Here is a 26,027-nt window from a genome sequence, read left to right on the forward strand (position 1 = left end):
TTTCTCAACTAGTGATCAATGGCAGGGGGCACCACCCATTGTGGGAATTGTCAGCCCTGGGCTGGTGTCCTGTGTTCTCTAAGAAAGCAGGCTGAACAAGCCATGTAGTAAGCAGTACCTCTACATGGCCTCTGCATCAGCTTCTATCTCCAGGGTCAAGCCCTGATTAAGTTCCTGTCCTGACTTCCTTCAGTGGTAGACTATCATCTGGAAGTACAGGCTGAATTAACCCTTTCCTCCCCAACTTGCTTTTTGTCATGGTGTTTTTATCGCATCAATAGAAACTTAAGACAAACCCTAAAGGCTATTACTTGTAGCATGGTAGAATTATGGAAGTCTGTCTGTTCAAGGTAGACAGTCTTTGTTAAAAATAACATAACTTTTGTATTACGGCCTGTTCTCAATCATTACGTCACTCTGTCAGCATCTTCAATTAAATTCTCAGTTCTTCATGACTTACTTATATTTATTTATTTGTTTAATCAAACATATATGACAAAAGAGTCATGGAACTATTTAAGAAAAAGTAATACAAATTACAAAAGCTAAAAAAATGAAAAGTAGGAAAGGTACTAATGGACTTTTAGAAGACTATAAGGGGGTTTTCAGAATCTTTTCACCCAAGATTGACCTATAGCCAAGTAGTGGTAGTAATTTTCACAACATTCTCTATACAGTTAAAAGGCTTTGGATGTAAGACAATGAGGTATGTGTCTATAAGGGGAAGGGTGTTTTGGAAATAACAAAACCAAACTACATCTCCGGATAAGAATTCCTTTGAAAACAATAAGCTTGCCATTGGTCCACAGAAAATAAGGTTGCTAGGTCACAACAAGTTCTCCAATTCTATGTTTTGCTATTCACTTTCCCAGAATCTAAACATGGGAAACAGATGAGAACGTGGAGACCCTTCAATAGCTTGTCCACTCTGTTGGCAATTCTGACAAAAAGCAGATGGTAAGTTTCTGAGCAGGTTAGGTTTTGGCTTCACACTCATCATCAGTTAGTGATAGAAATAAAGAACCCACACTTACACTGAATGTTAGCCAAAAATGTGACCAGAGCAGAAAGACCCTCCCAAGCCCAAGCTGAAATGAGTGACTTAATGAAATTGGAGACTCACTAAACTGCAGAGAGTGTGCTGAGCCTGCGCCCAGATGAGAAAGGAGATCGTAAATGGAGAAAAGAGGCCGTTTCTGAGACCCTGGGATTTAGTGGACATGCATCCAAGAGAAAGGCGAACAAACAAAAGAGTTACTGGATGGTATAAGCTAACTCAAAACATGTTTCCCGATTGCTCACAGGGATGCCACACAGAAGTAAATGAAGAATGAACAAAGCTTGGAAAGTTGCAAGCTCACCTCAGGCCAGCAAGGTACCTGGCTAAGCAGGCCTGAGCCATAGCTAGTCAAGGGGCAGGAAAGATAAAGGACACAGCGGAGCGTCGAATGCCATCCAAGGCAGCCATATATTTGATGAGACGGCAGAAATAAGCCATAAAAATGCTACAACAAGACAAACAGCACTTCCAGGATAGAAACACAGAAGTTCAGAGAAAGAAGGAGACTGGTTAAAGTTATGTGTAGGGTAGGGCACGGACTAAGAAAGCTGAAGGAAGTGGGGATGCACTCTAGCACACCGCTGTGCGACATGGAGGGTGTTGACGAAGGTCACTGCCACACTGGGCAGTTCTCCAGATAGCACAAATTAGTCCGCTGCATGCCAGCAGGCACCACCTGAGCCCAAGCCACCACACCATAAACAGACAACTAAGCCAAGCCGTCAGAATGCTTTAATCACTGTACTGGTAATTGGGTTGATCCAAGTTTACAATTTTAAGTTTCGAGACAATGAAACAGGTGGAAATAAAGATATTTTTCTAGTTCTCTGCTATCAGCTATTTTCACTTTGCTTTATTCAAAATATTTACACTTTCAATTTCAGAGTCCTGCTTTTTCCCATTCAATTAAGTACACTGAGACATTCAAATTTTCTTGACTGCTTTTAATAATGTTCATTTTATTGAAGGTCTAAAAGAAACTGCCCCATATCTCCAGAAATCTCCTTCCTAGAGTCTTGTTAAGTATGAGATTAGCCAAAGAGCCTCATCCTGAGAATTGAAAGTGAGTTTCCAGATGTCAAGTGCCTGATCCTGTTCATTCTCAAGACACAATGGTATGACCATCTGGGTGCTTGAGGCAGCTCCAGTCTGCTCAGATGGACCGCGTCCTCTGTTCAAGGGAAGCCCATGTTTCCTTAGGAAGACAAGCTCTACCTTTGACACTTTGTCCTTGTCTGGAACGATGACACATCTGAATTCACTCAGAGCGTGGCATTTGATCACATCAAAACGCCCATGTGGAGGAAGTGTGTTTAGAGAGCCAGTGTGAGGGTAAAACACGTGATCCTCCCTCAGGAGTGCCATGTGGGTGTTTAGAAGGACGAACGATGGGCAGGGGGCACAACCGGCCTCCCTCTCCAGTCTGACTGTGGTATAGAGCAGTAACTGAACTTCTGCCAGAGAAGGGACACTGTCCTCCATATTTCCATGAAGAAAGTAGACCATGTCTACCAAGGTTGTCTGGAAATTGGAAGACAACTGAACTCCATTTGCCAAAACTAAAACAGGAATGTCTGCCTTTAAATCAAGAGAAAGCTGAACCAGATCCTGATGGAGCAAAGGGTGATTTGTGTAGGCAGCAGTTTCAGACCCAGCCATTAGCACAGCCAGGAGGTCCTGGCAGAGCTGCTGAGTGAGGCTCTTGTTGTAAGTGAGCACAGTAAGCAAGTGGTCCTGTGTGGAGCCCAGGAACCGAATGTTCTGCCCAGCAAAGCCGACCTGAATCTCCTGCAGTGCAGTGAGGGGGAGAGCATGGAAGATGCTCACGGCGCCTGGGCAGTTGTCTCCCAGCACCAGAGCATACAGAGCTGAGGGCAGCAGGAGCAAGCAAGCAGCCTGGGGCTCAGGCTGGGAGCAGTTAGCAACTGCAAGCCAGTAAATGCCTTTCACAGCCTTCGCTATGCCCACAGGCTCTGGCAAAGAACAAGTCATGTGCTCAAGGAGGTCTGTGAGAGGGTACTCTTGAAGCCTCAACATTTGTTCTGGGAAAGATACAAGGGTCTGCTTAAATGCAATGATCTTCCCAGCATCTTCATAGTCAAGACAGAAAACTGAATTTGTCAAGGAATTTGGTGAGTCTGTGGATGTGAAGGCCAAGTTCCTGTGAGCTCCTGTGCTCTTGGCTGACCTTGCGCTTTCTCCATCTTCACTGGTGAAGCCGCCAATCTGAGTTTCAGGAAGAGGAGGAGGACCTGGTGGCACCACGAGTGACCTCAAGGGCAGGTGCTGGGGTAACTGCTCCAATAACGGCAGGCCTCTGATGAAGGTTGTCACATGGGAGGATAGCTCACCTGGGTCACACATACTCCCAACATGCTTGGCTTGGCTCATTACTTTTGCCCCAGCCTCTATCAGGTGGCTACTGCTGTCTTTATACAGCTCTGAGAATTTGTGGTAAAAATATCCCAGTCTCTTCTTTGCTTCTGTCCTGATATTGACTAGGGGAGTTAGAACACTAGTGTTTTTAGCATCAGAGTCTTTCTCATTTTGTTGCTCACAACTCAATGTGGGAGGTGATTTGCTCTGAGGAGAGCTGCCAGTGGGATGTTCCCTTTGAGAAATGCTTTCGCAGAGAACACAGCCCGGCGCCCTGCCTTGCAGAGCTCCCTGGCCCCCTCTGCTCACTGGCGCTGGCTGGGACACATGCTGCAACAGTGTCCAGCTGGACTCCATTCCCCAGCTTCCTTTCTCTTCACGAGTCATCAACCCACTGCCATTTTCTGACTCACCCTGAGAATTCTGTGCATCTCTAGAGTTCCTTTCATTAAGGGAAGTAATTTCAAGAAGACAAGCACAGTTTGGTTCAAGGTGGCCAGAATTCTCAGGGTAACAAAATTTGTCACCAATACTCTTCAGTAATGCAGTTCCTGAGGACAGAACCATTTTCTCTTGGGAGGCCACGGAGAATGCTGTGGAGAGTGAAGTGTTCTGTGACACGGGATGGCTCCACTGGCTGCTCAGACACACCTCACTGTCTTCTCTAAGGACACTGGGAGAGTCAGCGGCATCTTTAGGCAGAAGTGGGACAGCACACCGTGCACACCAAGGCTGTCCTTTCTGTTTAGGATGTCAAAAAAGGTTGAAATGGGGGTGGTGCTATGTCTTTTTGGCATTCTCTTTGCAAGTCTTATAGCCATTGGTTTCATTGGAGTAGATTAATTGAGAGGTGAGATAGAAGGCCTAAGTCATTTGTGTTGATTGATAAATGATTTAAGAACAGAGGGTTGATTCATACACAGCACATCAATTTCCATGTTACACAGTCTAACAAATCACTAGATATTTTGATAGAAACATACAGTGTAGGATTAATCCACAGTATCCATTTCTTGGTCTATGATTGCATTTTCTGTGAAGTGCATTCCCAAACTTTTGACTGAGTGTTTAAGAGGCCAGAGTTAGCTGTTCAACCCATTGGGCAAACATGCACATCCAGGTCACACTGTTTGTTCTCTCCTCCCCCACCCTCTCTATTTGTTTATTTTAAGTGAATCTTAAATCATGTTCTCCCTAATTAGAATCCCATTGCTGATACCTACAAACCTTCACTAAGGAAGGCATGTTGCATGCCTATAATTTGTCGGGTACCATGGAAACAGATAAACAAAGGAATATAAGACAGCTTCTTCCTCTGACAGAGGAACCCAATAGGAAAAAGATGCCCGAAGGAGGCTAATGTTATTACTGGCAGCTGGAGAAGTGGGTGTGGTTCAAGTGAGTCAGGAAACTATGAACACCCAGCCAGCCTCCTTTTGCTCCCTGTTCAGTAAGGCACAATAGATATTGACGGCAAGATTTCTATCACCTAGAAATAAAAAAAAAGGTGCTTGGGCTATATGAGAATGACATTCTTCTTGGTGGAAGAAACAGAAGTGATTTCTTACCAATTATATGCTGTAATAGCAACTGTCCACCAGAGAGGCAAGACAGATGATTGATCAAGGGGTTCCTTTGTGCCACTGCCAAGTCAGATATAAAATGAACAGGTTTTAAGAACACTGAGAAGTTCTCAGTTTCATTTCCAACCCCCACCTCCTATCTGATCCTGATTATATAATTCTGCCCTTTCAATGCAGACCAAGAGAAAGGATACTGTTGCTAATGAGAAACCTGGCATAGCTACAGGCATTCAAATAAAGCCAACGCAGTCTCAGGCCTGTAGGATTCCCTTTAATTTTATGTCTATATAATGGTTTGCCTTCTCTATTAGCCATTAATCTCACTGGGACTTCAAAATTCTAATTATGCAACTAAACATTAAGAAAATTTAATCACACAAGCATGCCATAATTTAAGCAACCCTATCAATCGGAGCAATCATTACCTACCTCATACTTCAGCTTACGTTGAGTGGCACCATTGTGAAGTTCCTCATTACTCTGAGAAGAAAAGAAAAGCCTTCTGTATTAAATTATACAATGCTCATACAAGGAAGAAAAGTTTGATTCCATTACAAGTATTTATGGTAACAAAGTGGTAAGGAAACATACTTGTCATTAAAAAATGACAACCATTCCACAGGATTTATATTGTCAAGGTAAACATGTCTGCTATTGATTTATCTGCAGGACAGAGAACTGAAGCAGTAACTTCTAATGTTAAGTTTAAACAGTAAAATTACAATTAAGATTTTCTTAGGGCATTTTTTAGCCTGCAATTTATGGAATTCAATAAGACAGCGCCAAAAACAAAACAAAACAAAAAACAAAACAAAACAAAAAAAGAATCAACACATGTGGCCTTATATTACTGCTTCTGAGTCCATCACAGACGTCAGAATCATCATGAACCAGAGAACGCCACATGGCCATATTTATGCAGCACTACGCATTACAGGAAGTTAGGAAACTGGAGTGGAGCCCATCAGTGTGTGAAAGGATAAAGTGTGATACTATATATCTATCTATCTATCTATCTATCTATCTCTCTCTCTCTCTCTCTCTCTCTCTGTCTGTCTGTCTGTCTATCTATCTATCTATCTATCGATCTACCCACCTATCTATGCATGCAATGGAATTTCAGTCATCCATAAAGAAAAGCAAAACTGTATCAATTACAGGGAGATGAATGGAATATATCATCATTCTGTTACACAAAACAATCCAGATTCAAAAAGAGTCTTTTCTTTCAAATGGGCAATTTAGAAAACAATCAAATCAAAACAGACACTAAGCAGTATCACAGCATAAAAACAGGAAGAAATGCAAAGTTAAGGATGTGAATGGAGACAAAGGGGGCAGAGAATAAAGGGGGTGATGGTGTAACAAGATCAAATTATCTTATATGTATGGACAAAAATATCCTAAAACCCTCTTCTTTGTAAAAATTCATTTATGCTAATACAAAATAAATGAACTGTTATTTGGTAAACAGCAAGTTACTAAAGTATTCATTTTCTCTAGTGGAAAAGCATATATCTATCGGAATGACTTACAAAATAAATTATTTACTACAGAAATTAGTTTTATTTGGAGAAAAAACAGAATCAAAGCAAATAAAGAATATCTGGTGAATGTTTCCTCAGAATTACAAAACTTTAAAATAAGCTACTCTTAGATGAATTCTCTCTTTCACTATTCAGCTCCATCCAATCTTCGTTTAGTGCTGTTTTTGGAACGTTCCACATTGAGTTTTCATTAGGTGGCAGTAATGACTGTATAACCTGGCTCCTTTGGCTCACCTTCATCACATCAGCAGGTGCATGGCTGGTGCCACCAATTGCCCTGTGCAAATCATGAAGACGTCTCTGGACTTCTTCCTCAATGTATGCACTGATCCTGAAATGTGGAAACAGGACATCTTTGAATATATCTAACTGCTACATTTGGTCATAATGTGTGTCTTCAGAATGTTCCATACAATAGGGGTCCTTTTATTCCTAATATATGTACATATATGTACATATATGATGAAACTAGAGATCATCCTGGTAGGTCAAATAAAGGGAGGCATCATGTCTTTTATCTCATATGTGCAATTAAAAAAAAAAAACTCAAAACAAAAAGCAAAGCCCTACCAGGACTTGAAAATGCTGATAAGAATTTTATTAATTCCACATAAATAAAAATATGGGATTTCGAGCCAGGCAGCGGTGGCGCATGCCTGTAATCCCAGCACTTGGGAGGCACAGGCAGGCGGATTTCTGAATTCGAGGCCAGCCTGGTCTACAGAGTAAGTTCTAGGACAGCCAGGGCTACACAGAGAAACCCTGTCCCGAAAAAAAAAAAAAAAAAAAAAAAAAGGGGATTTCAAGCTGTTTTCTACTTTCTAAAATATCTGGTGCTATGCATTCACTCTCTTGAGCTTTCCCCAAATGAGATGAAGTCAGCTAAATAAAGAAGAGGACACTGAGACTGAATGGAGAGTAAGCTTCCCCGTCAGCCCTTCCTGGGTCTTCCTAGCAGGAAGACACTGCAGGTCAAAGGCAAGCCACAGTCATGGAAGTCAGATGCTCTGTGCTCACAGAATTCACCCTCAGACAGACTCCTTGGTATTCAGTGCAGTCTTCAGTTAGCAAAAGTAATTCCAGCAAACAGTCAAGGGTAGGTAACAGGATTCTTAGGCAAGTGGAGAAAGGCTAACTACAGAAAGAGGTAGGTAAGAAAATATAATTAAAGATGTCTGAAAAAAGCCTGTATAATCATACTATTAACTATTTACCTAAACTAAATCTATAATACAGATAATTCTGTATATAAATATACATATATAGTTTTAATGAATTTTTCTTATCTAGGCTGATGGTGCCCTTTCCAAGAGCCAAGACTACCTAAGAAAAATTGCAATACCAGACATAAGAAGCCCTCATTTGAGTTGCTACCCAGAGCTGTCCAAAAGACTCTCAAAACATAGCTTATTGCTATTGCCCTTGGATGTTCTTTAGAGATGAAAGGTAATTCCCTATGAAACAGATCCCCTGAGCTGGAACTGACATGGCTACCCCTTCCTCAGGACTAGATCCTGAGGTATTAGAAGGCAACATTCAAACTTCCAAAAGAGGAAGTAAGCAGCATACCTAGCTGGGATGGCTCTGCACCACAATGGCAAACATGCATTGAACTATGACCTTAAAGGTACAGTAGTGGCACACATATCTTGGAGTTCAACAACAGCTCTCTAACTGGACTTCTGACTCATTTAAGAAGAGGGAAATCATGCCTGGGACTGGATACCTACCTAACTACTCAGAGTTAGTGAACTCATGGTTATTCGGAAAAAAAAAATCTATAACCACCAATTTACTAAACTACCAATACCTAACTACATTCTAAATATTTATACTTATAATATCCACAGATAAGTATATAGTCTTCACCTCATAAAGAAAACTTCTCTTTACAACAGAGGAAAATTACAGAAAGCCACAACCAAAGATCAGAGCATATAGTGCTAGGGAGACAACATAGTCAGTCAAATAATTACTTTGCAGGCTTCATGACCCAAGATCCTGGAACCCATGTTAAGAATAAATATATACTATTTATTTTTATTAAAAATATAAAAATAGATAATCTATAAAACACTACTGCTAATAAGGCTCAGGGAACATTTTAAAAGAGGTGAGTAAAAGGATTGTAAGAGCCATGGCATCAAGGAGTTTGGTATGACACTGTGTCACTTGGTAACATCAGAATTAACTGCTGAAACATGAGCTGAACAAGGATGGAACCAACGGACATACCAAAATGGATGGGGAAAAGCTAATGAGGCTTCAGCTCTATACAAACAACTATAGGCTATACAAAGAACTAAGGAAAGCTGGGGGGAGAGATAATCATCTCCAGAAAAGAGCACACCGATTTACTGTCCAGTAACAAATGGTCAGCACTGAAAACATACATCCAAGAAACATTATACAGACCAAACAAGTTATATTTAGGTCTATATATGTATATGTCTATCTATATTTATATCTATATTTATCTATCTATCTGCATACAGTAACTGCTAGTAAAAAGGAGGTTATGATTTTTAAGGAGAATAGGAAGATGTATATGGGCAGATGGGAGAAAAGGTAAGAGACATGTTGTAATTATAACTTTCAGTGGCTCAGATTGCTCAAAGCAATCGTGACTTAATTATAAGTTAGTGTCCTTCAACTCCACAGATGGATCCATCGCTTTTCTCTCCCTCCCTCTCTCCCTCCCTACACCCTCCTTTGCCCTCTCCTTCCTTTCCTTCCTCTCATTCATTCATGCCTATATGTGTATTTGAATGCTTATACATGTTCATGTGTGGCTAGTTGCATCTGTGTGGTGGTAGAGGTCAGAGGACAACCTTGGGTGTTGTCATTCCTCAGGTATCATATTCCCCTTTTTCTGAGAAGGGTGGTTTGCTGGCCAGTGCCCCGCTGTGTATCTCTCCTTGGTGTTGGGATTACATTTATGCTATTATGACTAGCTTTGTTTTGCCTTTTATGTTTAACATGGGTTCCAGGATCTTGGGTCACGAAGCCTACAAGGTAATTATTTGTTGACTATGCTATCTCCCTAGCACTATATGCTATATGGATTATTTTAAATTAAATTGTTTCCATGTATGCTTTTCCACATTAAAAAGTAAATAAATAAGTATTTGTAAATATTTGCAAAATCTTATCAATGTTTTGTACTGCTTACCAAAAGAGAAACACTTTTCTAAAACGTAGGGCAATACATTACTGTTTTAGTAAGAGTAACCAAAATAGAAGGCAATATTTATCTTTCAGTGTTGAAACTAAAATCATGTGCAACTGACCATGAGCAAAGGCCATTTATAGATGACTGCTTCAACCTTACAAGCCATTTTCAAACTGGTCACATGGAAAACACAGACCTATACTAAGAGGCTGTGGAAGCTCATGCCATTCTGAACACATTTGATAACAAAACACTAAGCTCCTAAATCCAGACTGCAAGGCTGTCCAGTTAGGTATTTCCCCCATGGTACAATTCAATTTATTTCCAAACTGGTTCTTCCAACCTAGCCTTGACAGCATTTTGTTCTGGATGAGTTTGTTTCTGCACATTTTAATTCTACCATCTCACATAAACTATTTGAAGCATGATTCCTTGGATTTGGCTGACCAGTTCTTAGGTCCTTGCTTCTTTTCACACAATCACTCATCCAGCCATAGGCTAGACAACAACTGACAATGACAGAGGACATCTCGCATAGCATTCCTGTTGAGTTTAATAAAACATGCCATAGGTAAACTAGCCGATATGGGTACACTATGTCATTACATGGAATCAATGCAAAGCTTGGCACCAGCTGAATGTTGCGTACCTGGCATCCATCAGAGGAGCCAGGTGAGAGTTTTCACCACTGGATGGCAAGCTGCAGAGAACAGCCTTCCCCTCTAAGGTCCCATGATGAGGTCTCTGAACACCATCTACTTCACAGATCTGCTTCAGCTGACGGATTTCATGTTCTAACCTAAAAAGATGTGAGCCACAGAACTCCATTAACTAATAGTATTATGCAAGCACATTCTCTCTAGGGAACTGTTCTCAAAATTGGGTTGGGGACAGATGCAGCCAGAAACAATTCTAGTGCAAGGAGTTTTCCTTCTAGAAAACAAGGTGTCATACGCAAAAGACAAGGAATATAGTGAAACTGGGTAATGAGAGGGCGCAGAACAAGAGCTTCAGGCATCCATGGCTAGGACCAGCAGCCAAAAAGACTTCTGTTGTGTTGTAAGCAAGTCCTTAGAGGCAGTTACCCAGGATTTTCATCCCTTAAACTGTGAGTCAACAATAGTTGGCTGTGGACTACATATCAAAATCCTGTTCAATAATTCTGCTTGACAAGATCTATACAAAGCAGTTCCGGGCTAAGTGTTCAAAGGTTGCTGCAATGTGGGCACTTAGAGATAATGACAGAAGATGCTCCTGGGCCAGAAAAGAATCACAGCAAAAGACTATGCCACAAAACCTAGGAAGACACTTTGGCCACAGTTGGGGGATAAGAAAGGGGAGCCAAGGGAGCGAGATCTAGGAAATAAAGTTGAGTGACATGAGAAATTAAAATGAGCTGCAAACTGTTAAGCCAAAACCATTATTGAAGATGACAACATACATTTTATAAGCTCTGAACTACATGACTAGCTGACCAAGGTGAACTTGAATCCTGAACAATCAGGCTGGAAAGGTCAGGCGTGCTGGCAGCTTTAGCTCCAAGAACGTCAGACTCAGCAGCTCTCAGCCCACTCACTCTGTGAATACAGACAGGTATTAGATCTGGGCTTCTCTTCTCGAGTGATCAGATAAGCTCAACTAACCTCTTTTACTTTCTTAATCTCCAAATATCAGAGATCTTTGTTTCCAATGCTGACACATCTTGTTGATGACAACACTCTAGTGCTACCATCAGCAACCTGACAGCTTCATCCTGAACATGAAGGCTATGTTCTTAATTCTCGAGATGTGATGCTGTGGTTAGTAGGGGGAAACACTCGTAGATTCCATAGGAGGAACTGTTCTATTCAACAGTCTTATTTATCTTATTTATCTACCAGTAAGCAAAAATTCCTTGGGCATTCAATTTGCAAAACATTCAGTATTTTCAGGAGAGGGGAGAATTAGCATCAAGGAGGTGTACAGGGAGCTGGGCATGGTGGCCCACGTCTGTAAATCTGGGAGGTAGAAGTACATCAGGAGGGTGCTGGAGAGATGACTCAGCAGTTAAGAACACTGACTGCTCTTCTGAAGCTCCTGAGTTCAAATCCCAGCAACCACATGGTGGCTCACAACCATCTGTAACAAGATCTGACGCCCTCTTCTTGAGTGCCTGAAGACAGCTACAATGTACTTACATATAATAATTAAATCTTAAAAAACAAAAAAGAAGTACATCATGGGTCATAGCCATTTTTGGATATATAGCAAGTCTGTGGCCAGCACAGGTTACATGAGAACTTGTCTCAAAAAAGCACCACCACTAACAACAACAAAGAATGGTGTGGGATGCCAAATAAATGGCAAAGAATCAAAAATTGCAATCAACAGGGCCTCAGCAATGGCATGAAGTATGCAGGCAGAAGTCAGCAATGAATAAAACTTTCTGATGCCTGGTGGGGTTTCTTATAGATGTTCTTCTAGGCTGAGACACTAGAAAATCCGTGCAGAGGTGACTTAGGAAAGTCTGAATGGGACCCTAAAGAACAGTGAGACTTAAAATAAGTGGTAAGGGTCAACTAGGAAAATACATAAAGCACATATGTGTGAAGAACTGGCCTGTTTGTATTTTAGCCACAAGGCCAGTCCACCTGTCAGCTGGGGAAGAAACAGCCCTAGATCTCCAATCTGCTACTTCCTATCTGTGTGTCACTAGCCTCCACTAGCAATGTAACTACCACAGGTTCAAATGTTTTGCCTCCTACTTCAGTGTGATGTCAGTTTTTCAAGGGAAGACTTAGGGATAACACACACAAAATTTTAAACTTATTTTGAGTTATATGAGATTATTCTTCATAGAAGGTCATGTCTATAAAATCATCATCATTTTTAGGGACTCTTAATAGTAGAACTGATCAAATGTGAGATTATCAGTTTTCATCTTCTCTCCTATGGTGTCATGAGGCTTTCTAGGAGAGCTGCCTGCTACATGGGACTGTTGGCTGAAATGTGCAGCACTGGAAAGGAAGGCAGTGGCATGGATTAGCCTGTTCATAAGACAATGAGGAACCAATGAGAAGGTGTGTTCACTGCAGTTTTGTCCCATCTGACACATGGCTTCAATATTTCACACTTGGGCAATCTCACAAGGGGCCAGATCAGGCTGCACAGACAACCCTGGCTTAACTGTGAGAAGCCAGAACGAAAATACCATGCAGCAGAAATGCCTGCAGAAAGCTGCCGGAGCATTACAGGCCGAGCAAAGTGCCCAGAATTCCTCAGCTTGAATCAGATATTAGTGAAGTCTAGTTCATCAGAACTCATAAAGCCTACTGCATCCTTTGCAAGGTTTCGGGAGGCCTGCTGACACAGAATCACTTCCATGGAGAGTTCAGAACCGTATCTGCTATTACAGAGTAGTAACACTTATTGACTGGTTGCCAAAAGTCAGGGACATCAAGCTCAGGCTGTCTCTCACTGCACACTGCAGGACACAAACTGGGAGCATTCCCTCCACTACTTTAAATTTCTTGGCGCTACAGCTTTGTCTAGCAATTTCATTTACATAACATACCTACAATCATTTTCTTAAACCTCCAACCCACTTCTCTGAAATAATAACATTATAGCTTTGACTGTTATTTTTTTTCTTCTTCGTCTGAAGGAATTACCAGAGAGTGACTTTAAATGCAATCCATTTAAAGTCTTGACTTTTAAAGGAAGCTGTCTTGACTTCTTCAGAAAGACGGGTGAAGGATTCAGCTAACACTTCTGAGAAGGTCTTGCCTTATCTCCACAACTATATCTATGCCTCTGCCAAATGCCAAGTTGGGGTCTAAAGGCTAATAGGCACCCTTCTGCTGATCATGGGTGGGCTATGATGGAGTCTCAGGCCCTCCCACATGGGCTTCAGGTAATTATGAACGGAGGTAGGGCATGGTGGTATACGCCTTTAATCCTAGCACCACAGAATCAGAAACAGGCAGCTCTTCATGAGTTGGAGGGTGTGAGTAGCAAGTTCAATCAGATACACACAATGAGAGATAGTCAAGAAGAAAGAAGAAAGATGAAGAAAGAAGGGAGAAGGAGGAAGAGGAGGAGGAAGAGGAAGAGGAAGAGGAGGAAATTGTATAAACATAAGTTCCATGAAAAACCCATACCTATATTGAAGATTCTGCAGACTAATAGACTAAATAGACTAACTAGCAATTTGTCATTATGGAGAGTTGGTTTTACAGCTAGAGAGCTATTTTGGGCAGTCTTAGTTAACAGTCATTTGTCAGTTATGTGTATATCTGACCCACCGACCTTTTGATGGTTAAGATAAATCCCTTGAAATGCATCCCTAGACTTGGCATGCCTAGTCTTCACCAATCCAATAGCTGACAATGTCATCACTAGCATCTATAACCTACAGTTGAGAAGAGAACAGACTTAAGTGGCCAGGGTCATCTAAGTAGTAAGAATCAAGTCATCCAGGATATATCACCACTTTGCAAACTGAGTTATGTTCACATACAAGGTGGCCTTTAACTTTTCTGAGAGTCTAAGCGTGACTACAGGGTGTCAAAAAAGATGCTCTTAGATTACTATATTTACTTATTTTCAGAGCCTACCAACCTCTTGTAATCATAGCAATAGAATAGAAAGATAAATATTCTTTATTTACCATGAAAAGAATGCTTGTTCCCTAGTTTTCTTGGTAAGAACATTCTAAACAGTACCTATATATCACAAAACATGTTTGGATAAATGCCCACTGGGTGTGGAATCACTGGAGAATATGCTCCCTGGTTTGGGTGGTTGGATTTTAGTATACAGTTCTATGGCTGCCTCTAAAATGGTAACTTCAAGGGAAGGATATCTACCTGGTTTCAGTTCTCTTTAATTTGTAGGAACCATCTTGGAATCCACAACACATAAACTCACTGTGGCCATTGCTGCCCACTGAGAACATATGAAATTCTAGTGAAGAAGGACATGATGGGAAAGGAGAGGAAATCGTGGAAGGAGAAGCTAAGGAAACAGATGAGAAGCCAGGGGACAGCCAGGGAAAGGGGCAGGGGCTGGGGAAAAAGGGAGATAAAGGGTAGGAATCTAGGTTGAAGTCCTCCTGGTATCCTGCACTTGTCAAACAACTAAAACACATTTCACAGGTCATTTTAGTGAAGGAATAGGACTTTGCTTTAGTTAATGTCTTCTCAACTATAAGCCAATGATTCTAAAACAAGGATCTTAAGGAAAAACAAGAGAATGCTTATTGTAGAAAAGCAAAAGTGCTTTTGTTATGTTGAAGGGGTATATTGTTTTGTGGTTTTGTTTTTTTGCCTATGTATTAGAGAGATGAAGTATACAAGGAGCACTTCTCTGTTGACACAGTAAAACACAACAAGAGGCAGAAAATGAGCAATCACTTGGTGTCTACCCTATGCCTGCTCCTCTACCTTAATCTTACCTTGCAGAGTCCATCTCAAGTGCTTCTCCATCGGCCTCCACACTGGCCGGCAGACCTGACCACTCTCTGGTGTGGAGAGCGCGGAGTTTCTGACTCTGCTCCTGGATCTCCAGGTCCAGAGTGGAGCGCCTCTGCAGGGCAGGGTGCCTCTGCTCTAGCTCTGCCACAGCTTGCTCCAATGCCTCTCTTTGCTGCTTCTCCTGGGACTCCAGTATTTCCTTTTCCTTTCTTCTCCCCTTCTCTTCCTGTCTGGCCTCGTTAGCCTGTTGCAACTGGTTAGCGTTAGCCTGGTACCGAGTGATCTGCTCTTCTTTTTCTTCCAGTTCTTTCTCTACTTGGTAGAGAGTGTGGTCTAGGCCTAGGACACCACTGTCAAGGATGTCAAGAACCCTCTGCTTTTCTTGCAGCAGAGCTGGCAAGTGATTTTGCAGAAGGTCCTGTAGCTGGTGCTCTTTGCCCTGTAGCCTGGACTCTGCGGTCTTTATGTTGTCTAGATCCTGAGGCCTGCAGAGAAAGTTGCCATTCTCTGTGGCCGACAAGCCCGGGGCCGCTCCTGCTTCACGTTTTACATTCTCCAGGGCGTCTTTCTCTTCTTGGACTTCCTTGCTTAGGAGGTCTTTGTGTTGAACCAGGTCCTTCTCTAGGGTTGCTAGCTTGACGAGCTGCCTTCTCTTGAACTCTAAGAAGTACTGCTGAACCCTTTCCAGTTCATCCCTGCAGCTGTGGTCCCCTCCTGCTCTGATCTCTTTGGCCTGCAAAAGGGCTTCCCGGATGCCTTCCAGTTCCCTCTGTTCCTCTTGGGCCCGCTGAGCCTCGCCAGGACACAGCAGTGGGACAGTATCCTGCCTCTTCCTCAGCTGCTCCTCCAGGTGTGCGACCCGCAGGACCGGCCCCTTCTCCTGCTCCTCCAGCCGCAGCTTGGAGCTCTGGGCATCCTGCGCTCTGTGCAGCTGGTCCAGCTTCTGGAATATCTGGATCTTCTCAGCTTGCTCATGGCTGCTGAGTTCTTGGAGCCTGCGCAGCTCTTCTCTGATGCGAAAGAAGCTCTCTTCCTCCTGCCTCCTCTGCTGCTCAAGTCCCTGCTGCCCCCGAAGCCTCTCTTCCTCAAACCTTTCCTTCTCAGCCAGCAGGTCCTTGAGCTTGTTTTCAATGTGGAAGCTACGGCGTTTGAGGCTTTCCTCCTGCTTGCGGATCTGCCGCTGCACGATCTCGGTTTCCTTGCGCCTCGTTTCCACCTCCTGCTGCATTCTCTCCAGCTCTGCCTTGTCCGACTTCTGCTTTTCCTCCATCTCTTCGATGAGTTTCCTGCAATGCAAAGGCTGAGTGGTCATTATTTAATCGCTATGCTTAGCTTCAGTCCAGCTTTCCCCTAACTGGATTGTTCTGAAAACACACATAAAGCCAAATCTTTCATTGAAGCAAATGAAAAGGAAGTGCTTCTCTTTCATATTTTCAAATGCATACTACATCACTTTTATTTTATTTTATTTTATTATTTTATTTCTTGTCCAGTGTTTCAGCTATCTAACCTCTTAAAGTACATTCTGGTATAATTTCTTTGTGAAGTCTAGAATTATATGTATTATGTATGGTATAATTAAAAGCTTCCCCTGTGGTCAGTGAGAAAAAAAAACACATCCAATTTAAATTTGAATGTAGCCAGCTTTCTTCAGCTCAATAACTAAAGTGCAACAGACATTTAGTTACAAGATGACATTAAGTAAAATTATTTTTTACCATTTTCAATTCAGTGGGGTTTGAGTAATAAAGTCAAAATAAATAAAACGTAGATGTGGATCTTGATCTCCTGACCCCCCAAACATCTAATTTGTAGGATGCTGGACACTAAACACTTTCCCATGAGCTATTTAACCCCAAATTCATAGAACTAAGAAACTATGTTTCAGATCCTCTCCAACTATAGCTTGTCCTTCACTACCTAGCCTGACTTGTTAAACAGAACAGGGGGAAAGAGAAAATATGATTGAATTAGACAAAGAATAGTTTAGAATATATCTCAATTAAGCAGCCATATTGATACAGATATGGATATAGATATCCCCATATGAAAGTAAGTAAAGAAAAGAGAAATAAATTATAGGTGTAAAAATATCAGTAGCTGTACAAAATGTAAAGATATGTAAAGGATAGCGGTATGGGCTATGGTGGTGTACGCCTGTTATACCAGCACTTGGCAGGTGGACGGAGCCAGCCAGCCTAGATCACAGGCTAAAAGAAAGCAGAACAAAGAAATGAACGAAAGCCTTGGAGACAGTTCAGTGGGACAGCACTAGTATAAGTCTTAAACCCTAAGAAAAAGCTTAGCTCAACTGCAGAAAGCACTGAAAGCACCGGCTGTCATAGGAGTGGGGTTCCGTACCCAGTACACACATGAGAGGGTACACACATCTTTACTCCCAGGTGCCCTGCTTTACATATATATATATACACACACATACCATACATGTATATATACTGTACACACATATATAAATACATACATGCAGAAAAATGCATATGCATAAAATAAAGTAAATAAATCATAATTAAAAAGAGAGATGGGTTATTAGAGAAAAATGGTTTGGTTTTCTCTCTTTTTTTCCTTCCTTTTCTTTCTTTTTCTTTTCTTTTCTTTCTTTCTTTTTTCCTTCCTTCCTTCCCTTCCCTTCCTTCCTTCCTTCTTCCTTCCTTTTCATTTGTTTTATTTGACATTTTTTTTTTTAACTCTCTTTGAAGACCAAGCTGGTCTCAAACTCAGAGAGATCCACCTGCCTCTGCCTCCCGAGTACTGGGACTAAAGGTGTGCACCACCACATCTGTCTTGATTTTTCATCTTTATATGGCTTTTTAAACACCTGAGGAACTCTAAGAAAAGATTTGGGGTTTAATTTCAACACATCTTAGATATTTAATTACTGACTATTCCCCCTTTCTCACAAGTATTTGAAGATGCACTGCTCTGAAAATATAAAGATGAAGTAAAGTCAATCGCTTGTAAGACAGTCTTGAGGCATTAGACTCAGAGCAAGCGGGAAGCCCAGACCCTGAGCTGGGCTCAGGAAGATGCTGACTGAGGGACTAAGAGGGCAGCAGCTGGGAATGCGGGCAGCCCTCCCATGCTTACCTTTTACTTTCTAGTCTTTCAAGTTCTTCACGCTGTTGTCTCTCAAATTCAAGTCTAATGAAATCAAATGAGAGTAAGTCACTTCCACGAAGGAGCTTTTCTCTCTGTACACAGAATCAAACACTGGAGCATGGATTTGCCTATTACCTTAATTACTATGGATTAGCACATTTAAAATGCATTCTTTGCTCTATAACTATGATTAGAAATTAGATATAATTTTAGGTGTTTGAACTTAGACTGAAGAGAACAGATTTGAAGGAAAACAAAATATCACTGTAATTAAAAAAAAAAAAAAACAGAATTAACTACAATTTCTAACCACTAACATGTCTAGTCCATGCAGCTTGGTCAGTGATGAGGAAGTAAAAGGAGAATCTACCTTAGACAGATGGGTCCTTTAATAGGTAAAAGACTGCCAGGGGGAGAGGGAGAGAGCACAGACATCCGTTAAGAAAACAGTTCCACAGGAGGAAACATCAGGACACAAGCAGTAAGGTACTTAAAAGACAACAGTCACACATAGAGCAAAAGGTCTTTTACAAATATCACATTTCCCAGTACATGCACGCAGCAAACACTCCCGAAAGTTAATTGCTTTGTTTTGCGCACTTCAGTGATATCCATAGGACTACTGGCTACTGAGTAAAATAGTTACTGTGTACAGCAAAGCCAGACTTTTAGTGCTTTATCTGTACCAGAGGCTCACAAGTGCTGAGTGACAACTGGGCTAGGAGATTGCACAGATCCATAGAGTTGCAACAAAATAAAATAAAAGAAAGCAGGCCATTGTGAGTTTTTAAATTCTGACAACACAAGACAAATGCCCTGATACTAGGAAAAGGGTTTCACCTTTTCCACTGAACACCATGAAATATAACACTTAAACATATACATTCCCAAATCCAAACTGGTAAACTGGATACTTTTACAATGATCTAAGACATGTTTCAAAGAGATCTCTTCTCACTTAAATTTGGGCTAATGCTGAAGGAAATGCATCTGGTGACCCTTGTAAGCAGAATTGTGCATCTGTAGCACAAGAATGGCCATACTGACCAGCGCAGGTTGTATCCTTTGTCCTCCCAGAGTATCAAGGCGGCAAACTGTAGCTACCCAAGGGACCCATCTCAAGAACTTGTCTGAGGCCACAGTGAATAAGTGTGGACCCAACATCTGACCCCATGACAATCTGTTTCCAAATTGCCCTGTGTTGACTCATTTTATAAGCCTTGCTCAGATTTATGATATAAACCACAAGAATTAACCTCTTCATTGAAAGTTACTTCTGTTCATAACTATGCTACTACAGCGTGAAAACAATCTGCAGCTTAGTATAGGCATGAATGTCTATGGCAGATCAGTTACACAGAAAGATAAATGCGAACAATGGAACCCAGCCCACATGACTGTGCATTAAATGAGTACAATATGATCACTCCTAATAACTACTCTTTAGTATTGTTTCCTCCCTCCAAGCCCACTGTGTGTGTGTGTGTGTGTGTGTGTGTGTGTGTGTGTGTGTGTGTGTGTGTGTTCAGGAACATGTGTACCATAGCACACAAGTAGAAGTCAGTATAACCTTAGGGGTAGGTTTAAGCAGAAGGTAAAGTCAAGTAACATTGTTCATACTTGATGATCTCCTTGTCACCACACAACTTCTTAGAAAAACTTGTGACTAGTAATATATTTTGGAACGAAACTTGGATTCCAGTGCTCAAACCTTGTTTGAGATTGAGTCTCTCCTGCTGTTCAACTGTTGTATGTCAGGTGAGGTGGGCCATGAGATTTTGGATTTCTCTGTCTCTGCCTGCCCATGCCTCTCACTTCTCTGCAGGGAAACACTGGGGTTAAAGATGTATGCCATGCAGCAAAACCACATCTCCAGGTCCTGAAAGAGGCAAGAAGGGCTTCTGGGCGGCCAACGGGGAGAAGTCGGTGTGCTCCGGTGAATGCAGCAGGCCCCAGCGGGAGCCTTCAGGTGTCTGCTTCAGGATCGGAACAGCCTGGGCAACAGCACCCTGTCTCCAGGCAGTGCAGGAGGTAAGCTGTGCACCAGAGGCCACCTGGGAAGGGGCAGTTTGCACTGGTGAGTCCAGCATTGACAAGACCAACTAACACCAGTGAGAACTGGATAGCAAAAGGCAAACACAGGAACATCACTAACAGAAATCAAGGCAATATGGCAACATCTGAACCCAATTCTCCTTTACCAGCATGTCCTGGATACCCCATCACACCAGTAAAACAAGATTTGGATTTAAAATCACTGGTCATGATGCTGGTACAGGAACACATGAAGGACATACTCAAAGAAATTCAGGAGAAAATGGATCAAAAGTTAGAAGCCCATGCAAAGGAAACACAAAAATCATTGAAAGAAATCCAGGAGAACACAAAAGCCAATAATGAGGAAAGGCAAAAAACACTTAAAGAAATACAGGAGAACTTTGGTCAACAGGCTGAGGTCATGAAAGAGGAAACACAAAATCTCTTAAAGAATTACAGGAAAGCACAAACAAGCAAGTGAAGGAGCTAAGCAAAACCATCCAGGATCTAAAATCAGAAGTAGAAACAACTAAAAAAACTCAAAGGGAGACAACTTTGGAGATAGAAAGCCTTGGGAAGAAATCAGGGGACAGAGATGCAAATATCAACAACAGAATACAAGAGATAGAAGAAAGAATCTCAGATGCTGAAGATTCCATAGAAACCATGGACTCAACAGTTAAAGAAAATGCAAAATGCAAAAAGCTTGTAACCCAAAATATCCAGGAAATCCAGGACACAATGAGAAGACCAAACCTAAGGATTATAGGCATAGATGAGAGTGAAGATTTACAACTTAAAGGGCCAGCAAATATCTTCAATAAAATTATGGAAGAAAACTTCCCCAACCTAAAGAGAGAGATGCCCATGAATATACAAGAAGCCTACAGAACTCCAAACAGACTGGACCAGAACAGAAATACTTCCCATCACATAATAATCAAAAGACCAAATGTTCTAAACAAAGAAAGAATATTAAAGGCAGTAAGAGAAAAAGGCCAAGTAACATATAAAGGAAGACCTATCAGAATCACAGCAGACTTTTAACCTGAGACTATGAAGGCTAGAGGAACAATGGAACAGGATTGAAGATCCAGAAATGAAGCCACACACCTATGGCCACTTGATCCTCGACAAAGAGGCAGAAAGCATCCAATGGAAAAAAGATAGCCTTTTCAACAAATGGTGCTGGTTCAACTGGAGGTCAGCATGCAGAAGAATGCGAATTGATCCATCCTTGTCTCCTTGTACTAAGCTCAAATCCAAATGGATCAAGGACCCACACATAAAGCCAGACACTCTGAAGCTAATAGAAAAGAAACTGGGGAAGACCCTTGAGGACATCGGTACAGGGAGAAAGTTTCTGAACAGAACACCAATAGCGTATGCTCTAAGAGCAAGAATTGACAAATGGGACCTCATAAAATTACAAAGTTTCTGTAAGGCAAAGGACACCATCAAGAGGACAAATCGGCAACCAACAAATTGGGAAAAGATCTTCACCAATCCTACATCAGATAGAGGGCTAATATCCAATATATATAAAGAACTCAAGAAGTTAGACTCCAGAAAACCGAACAACCCTATTAAAAAAAATGGGGTACAGAGTTAAACAAAGAATTCTCACCTGAAGAACTTCGGATGGCAGAGAAACATCTTAAAAAATGCTCAACTTCATTAGTCATTAGGGAAATGCAAATCAAAACAACCCTGAGATTTCACCTTACACCAGTCAGAATGGCTAAGATTAAAAATTCAAGAGACAGCAGGTGTTGGAGAGGGTGTGGAGAAAGAGGAACACTCCTCCACTGCTGGTGGGGTTGCAAATTGGTACAACCACTCTGGAAATCAGTCTGGCGGTTCCTCCAAAAACTGGGCACCTCACTTCCAGAAGATCCTGCTATACCACTCCTGGGCATATACCCAGAGGATTCCCCACCATGTAATAAGGATACATGCTCTACTATGTTCATAGCAGCCCTATTTATAATTGTCAGATGCTGGAAAGAACCCAGGTATCCCTCAACAGAAGAGTGGATACAAAAAATGTGGTATATCTACACAATGGAGTACTATTCAGCCATTAGAAACAATGAATTCATGAAATTCTTAGGCAAATGGATGGAGCTAGAGAACATCATACCAAGTGAGGTAACCCAGACTCAAAAGGTGAATCATGGTATGCACTCACTAATAAGTGGATATTAACCTAGAAAACTGGAATACCCAAAACATAATCCACACATCAACTGAGGTACAAGAAGAAAGGAGGAGTGGCCCCTGGTTCTGGAAAGACTCAGTGAAGCAGTACAGAGTAAAATCAGAACAGGGAAGTGGGAAGGGGTGGGTGGGAGGACAGGGGGAAAGAAGGGGGCTTACGGGACTTTCGGGTAGTGGGGGGCTAGAAAAGGGGAAATCATTTGAAATGTAAATAAAAAATATATCGAATAAAAAAAAAAGATGTATGCCATGACCCTGGTATATGATTTTGAACTTCAATATATAGCTGACTCCTTCTAGAGATATTTACATATTCAAAAGTAAGACTGGTTTCCAATACACTGGTTCTGTGCTCCACCCAGGCATTCAGACCCTTCCTGTTGTTCCCTTAAATGCAGCAAACTGATACATTTATCACCTCAGACCACAAAGCAGGAAACTGAGGCAGCACTGGAATCCAAGCTTGGTTCCAAAATATATTACTAGTCACAAATTTTCCTAAGAAGTTGTGGGTTGACAAGGAGATCATGATGGGAGATGTTACCTGACTTTACCTCCTACCTAAGCACTAGCTTCAAATGTTAAGTGCATGCAGTGTTAGGCAATGGATACACAGGAACACATGGCTGACCCTAAGCATTATAGCCACTGCTCTGCTGTGCAAACGTATGCTACAGAGAAGTAAGCATCACAGAATTTGGGAGAAGCTAGCATCAAGGCAAACCTCCAGATTCTAGATCGACCTGTGTTTTTCTTTCTCTTCTGTCACATAAAACTTAAGGACAGCTCATTAAAACCAGATGTTCACTTTGCATAGGTGACATGGCCGGCCATGTGTTTCAGCAGGCTATCAGAAACCAGATTTCTAACAGCTTTCTAAGGCTACTGAAGATTTTGAACTGGATGACCTCACCTGCTGGGTATTCTGAAAGCTAGCTAGGAAGGAGATGAACTAAGCCTGGAGACAAATGCTTAAGGGAGGTGTGGGTGCTGGTCTCAACGTGGCTGATTCTATCTGAGGGTAGATGCCTTATGCCAAGAGCAAGAAGACAAGAAGGTGAATGCTTTTCAAAATCATCACAGCCAATGAACCAGAATCTTACCCTCACCTAATGTATGTGCTACCCTCCAAGCAGAAACACTGTTCATAGCAACAGTTGATGAATGACTTCATGCATAGATCATCTTAATACACACACCATTTCTTAAAAGAATAACCTGTTCCCTGTGGGCTGAGAATGATGACAATCATTCAATTCAAATATCTTTGACCATAGCAGGAAATCTGTATACAAATAATTGTGCCTACAATTCATTCTTGATACAGCATAACTGTCAACACTTAGTGTAGCTACTATGGAGATAAAATCCTTTGGTGATGGGAGGGACATTGAAGTACAGCCTTATTACAATGAACTCCAATGTCTAAAAATTGTTCTTATTTTGTGTTTGTACCACAGTAAGATCCAAGATTTTAAGCTCTACTAAAAACAGAACAAACAAAAAGACTTTATCTATTTATGCTCATTTAACAACAGGACCTTCATTTTTATGATTGGTATAAAATATATATTATGCTAAATATAATAAAAAATTAAAATTAAAAAAAAAGACCAAGAAGCATAAGGTTCAGGTACATTAGTTGTGAGAAAACAAAGGGCCAGTGAGCAAAGGAATTGTACATGGTGGCACATGCATGCTATCCTTGAAATAGAGAAGTTGGGGCAAGAGGCTCATAGGTTTAGAAGGCAGTTTGGGCAATCTCTAGATGGTCTTTCTGGGGATCCATCCCATACAGAGTCACCAAACCCAGACACTACTGTGGATGCTAACAAGTGCTTGTTGATAGGAGCCTGATATAGCTGTCTCCTGAGAGGCTCTGCCAGTACCTGACAAATACAGAGGTGGGTGCTCTCAGCCAACCATTGGACTGAGCAGAAGGTCCCCAATGGAGGAGCTAGAGAAAGGAATGAAGGAACTGAAGGAGCTTGCAGCCCCATAGGAGGAACAACAAACAATATGAACCAACCAGTACCCCCAGAGCTCCCAGGGGCTAAACTACCAATTAAAGAATACACATGGAGGGAGGGACTCATGGCTCCAGCTGCGTATGTAGCAGAGGATGGCCTTGTTGGACATCAAATGGAGGAGAGGCCCTTGTTCCTGTGAAAGCTTGAAGTCCCAGTATAGGGGAATGCCAGGACAAGAAAGGGGTGGGTTGGTGAGCAAAGGTAGGAGGGGTGGGTTAGGGGATTTTCAGAGGGGAAACCAGGGAAGGGGATAACATTCAACATTTGAAATATAAATAAAGAAAGTATCTAAACAGAAGAAGAAGAAGGAGGAGGAGGAGGAGAAGGAGGAGGAGGAGGAGGAGGGAGGAGGAAGAGGAGGAGGAGGAGGAGAAGGAGGAGGAGGAAGAGGAGGAGGAGAGGAAGAGGAGGAGGAGGAGGAGAAGGAGGAGGAGGAATAGGAGGAGGAGGAGGAGGAGGAGGAGGAGGAGGAGGAGGAGGAGGAGGAGGAGGAGGAGGCTGCGGCATGTGGGGTTGACAGCTATGGTGATCAAGCATGTCCACTTCTCAATTCAACTCAAACATCCTAACCTGATGTACCCAGTGGCAGACCACTGACTTCCTGACCATACACCCTTACATCCTCCTCCCAGCTGCTCCCAGAGGACAAGTTCTCGGCCTAGTGCAGCAGTTTGCATCCACTCAACTTGAAGGGACTTGCCGATTTCTCTGAACCAAAACCAAAAGCAAAACCAAAATGAAAAAGTAAGAGAACTGATGAAGAAAATGGCAGGGAGAGCTAACTGGGCATCATTCAAGCTCTGAGATTTTTTATTTCAGAGGCCCAATCTTTAGACTGAATGTGTGTGTGTGTGTGTGTGTGTGTGTGTGTGTGTGTGTGTGTGTGTGTGTGTCTGTGTGCGCGCGCGCGTGCGTGCATGCATGCATGTGTACATATACTTCCTTTATCTATCTGTCTGTCTGTCTATCTATCTATCTATCTATCTATCTATCTATCTATCTATCTATCTGCAGCATTAAACACAGCTGCCTGAGTCAGTGCAGGAAATGGTAAGAACACAGAAAGAGACTCAAACGAGGACACAAGAAGATAATACTAATTCTAGTATTAATCTAAGGATTGAATTAGATAGAGTAGGAAAGAAATGAAGTTAGAATGGAGCCTACAAGATAAAGCAGAAAATCACAGAAGTCTACATGCTGACAAAGTGAGTACCACTAATAGGTTTGCAAGGGAGGTTGTTTGCCATGAATCACTCAAGACAACAGCAGGCTTAGACAGATGCTGAGACTTCAGAAGAGACAGTTGGAAGGATACAGAACATCATTAAGGAGAGATGGTGTGTGGGATGGGCCATGAGTTAAGTGGATCTGAAGCACTTCACCAGGCAGAGAATTTGGGATGTGCGAGCAGCTGCTAGGAAGGAGGATG

At 41.9% G+C, this 26,027-nt stretch overlaps 1 protein-coding gene across 6 annotated transcripts in view; it reads right to left on the reverse strand.

The window, feature by feature from the left end:
- Kif16b (kinesin family member 16B) overlaps nt 1-26,027 on the reverse strand; it is a 289,898-nt gene that overhangs the window by 86,541 nt on the left and 177,330 nt on the right. Inside the window, exons 16-21 of one of the 6 annotated variants that reach the window (XM_052183770.1) lie at nt 18,297-18,350; nt 15,173-16,477; nt 10,388-10,537; nt 6,801-6,897; nt 5,449-5,499; nt 1,628-4,177 (exon numbers count right to left, since the gene is read on the reverse strand). In XM_052183770.1, coding sequence (XP_052039730.1) covers nt 2,069-4,177; nt 5,449-5,499; nt 6,801-6,897; nt 10,388-10,537; nt 15,173-16,477; nt 18,297-18,350 — 3,766 coding nt within the window. In that variant the 3' untranslated portion in view covers nt 1,628-2,068. Of the gene's footprint in view, nt 1-1,627; nt 4,178-5,448; nt 5,500-6,800; nt 6,898-10,387; nt 10,538-15,172; nt 16,478-18,296; nt 18,351-26,027 lie in introns of those variants that run through there. The other 5 variants (XM_052183767.1, XM_052183772.1, XM_052183768.1 and 2 more) reach the window with 5 other exon arrangements.

The sequence above is a fragment of the Apodemus sylvaticus genome, chromosome 5 (assembly GCF_947179515.1).
Source record: "Apodemus sylvaticus chromosome 5, mApoSyl1.1, whole genome shotgun sequence".
In the NCBI taxonomy this organism is placed as follows: Eukaryota; Metazoa; Chordata; class Mammalia; order Rodentia; family Muridae; genus Apodemus; species Apodemus sylvaticus.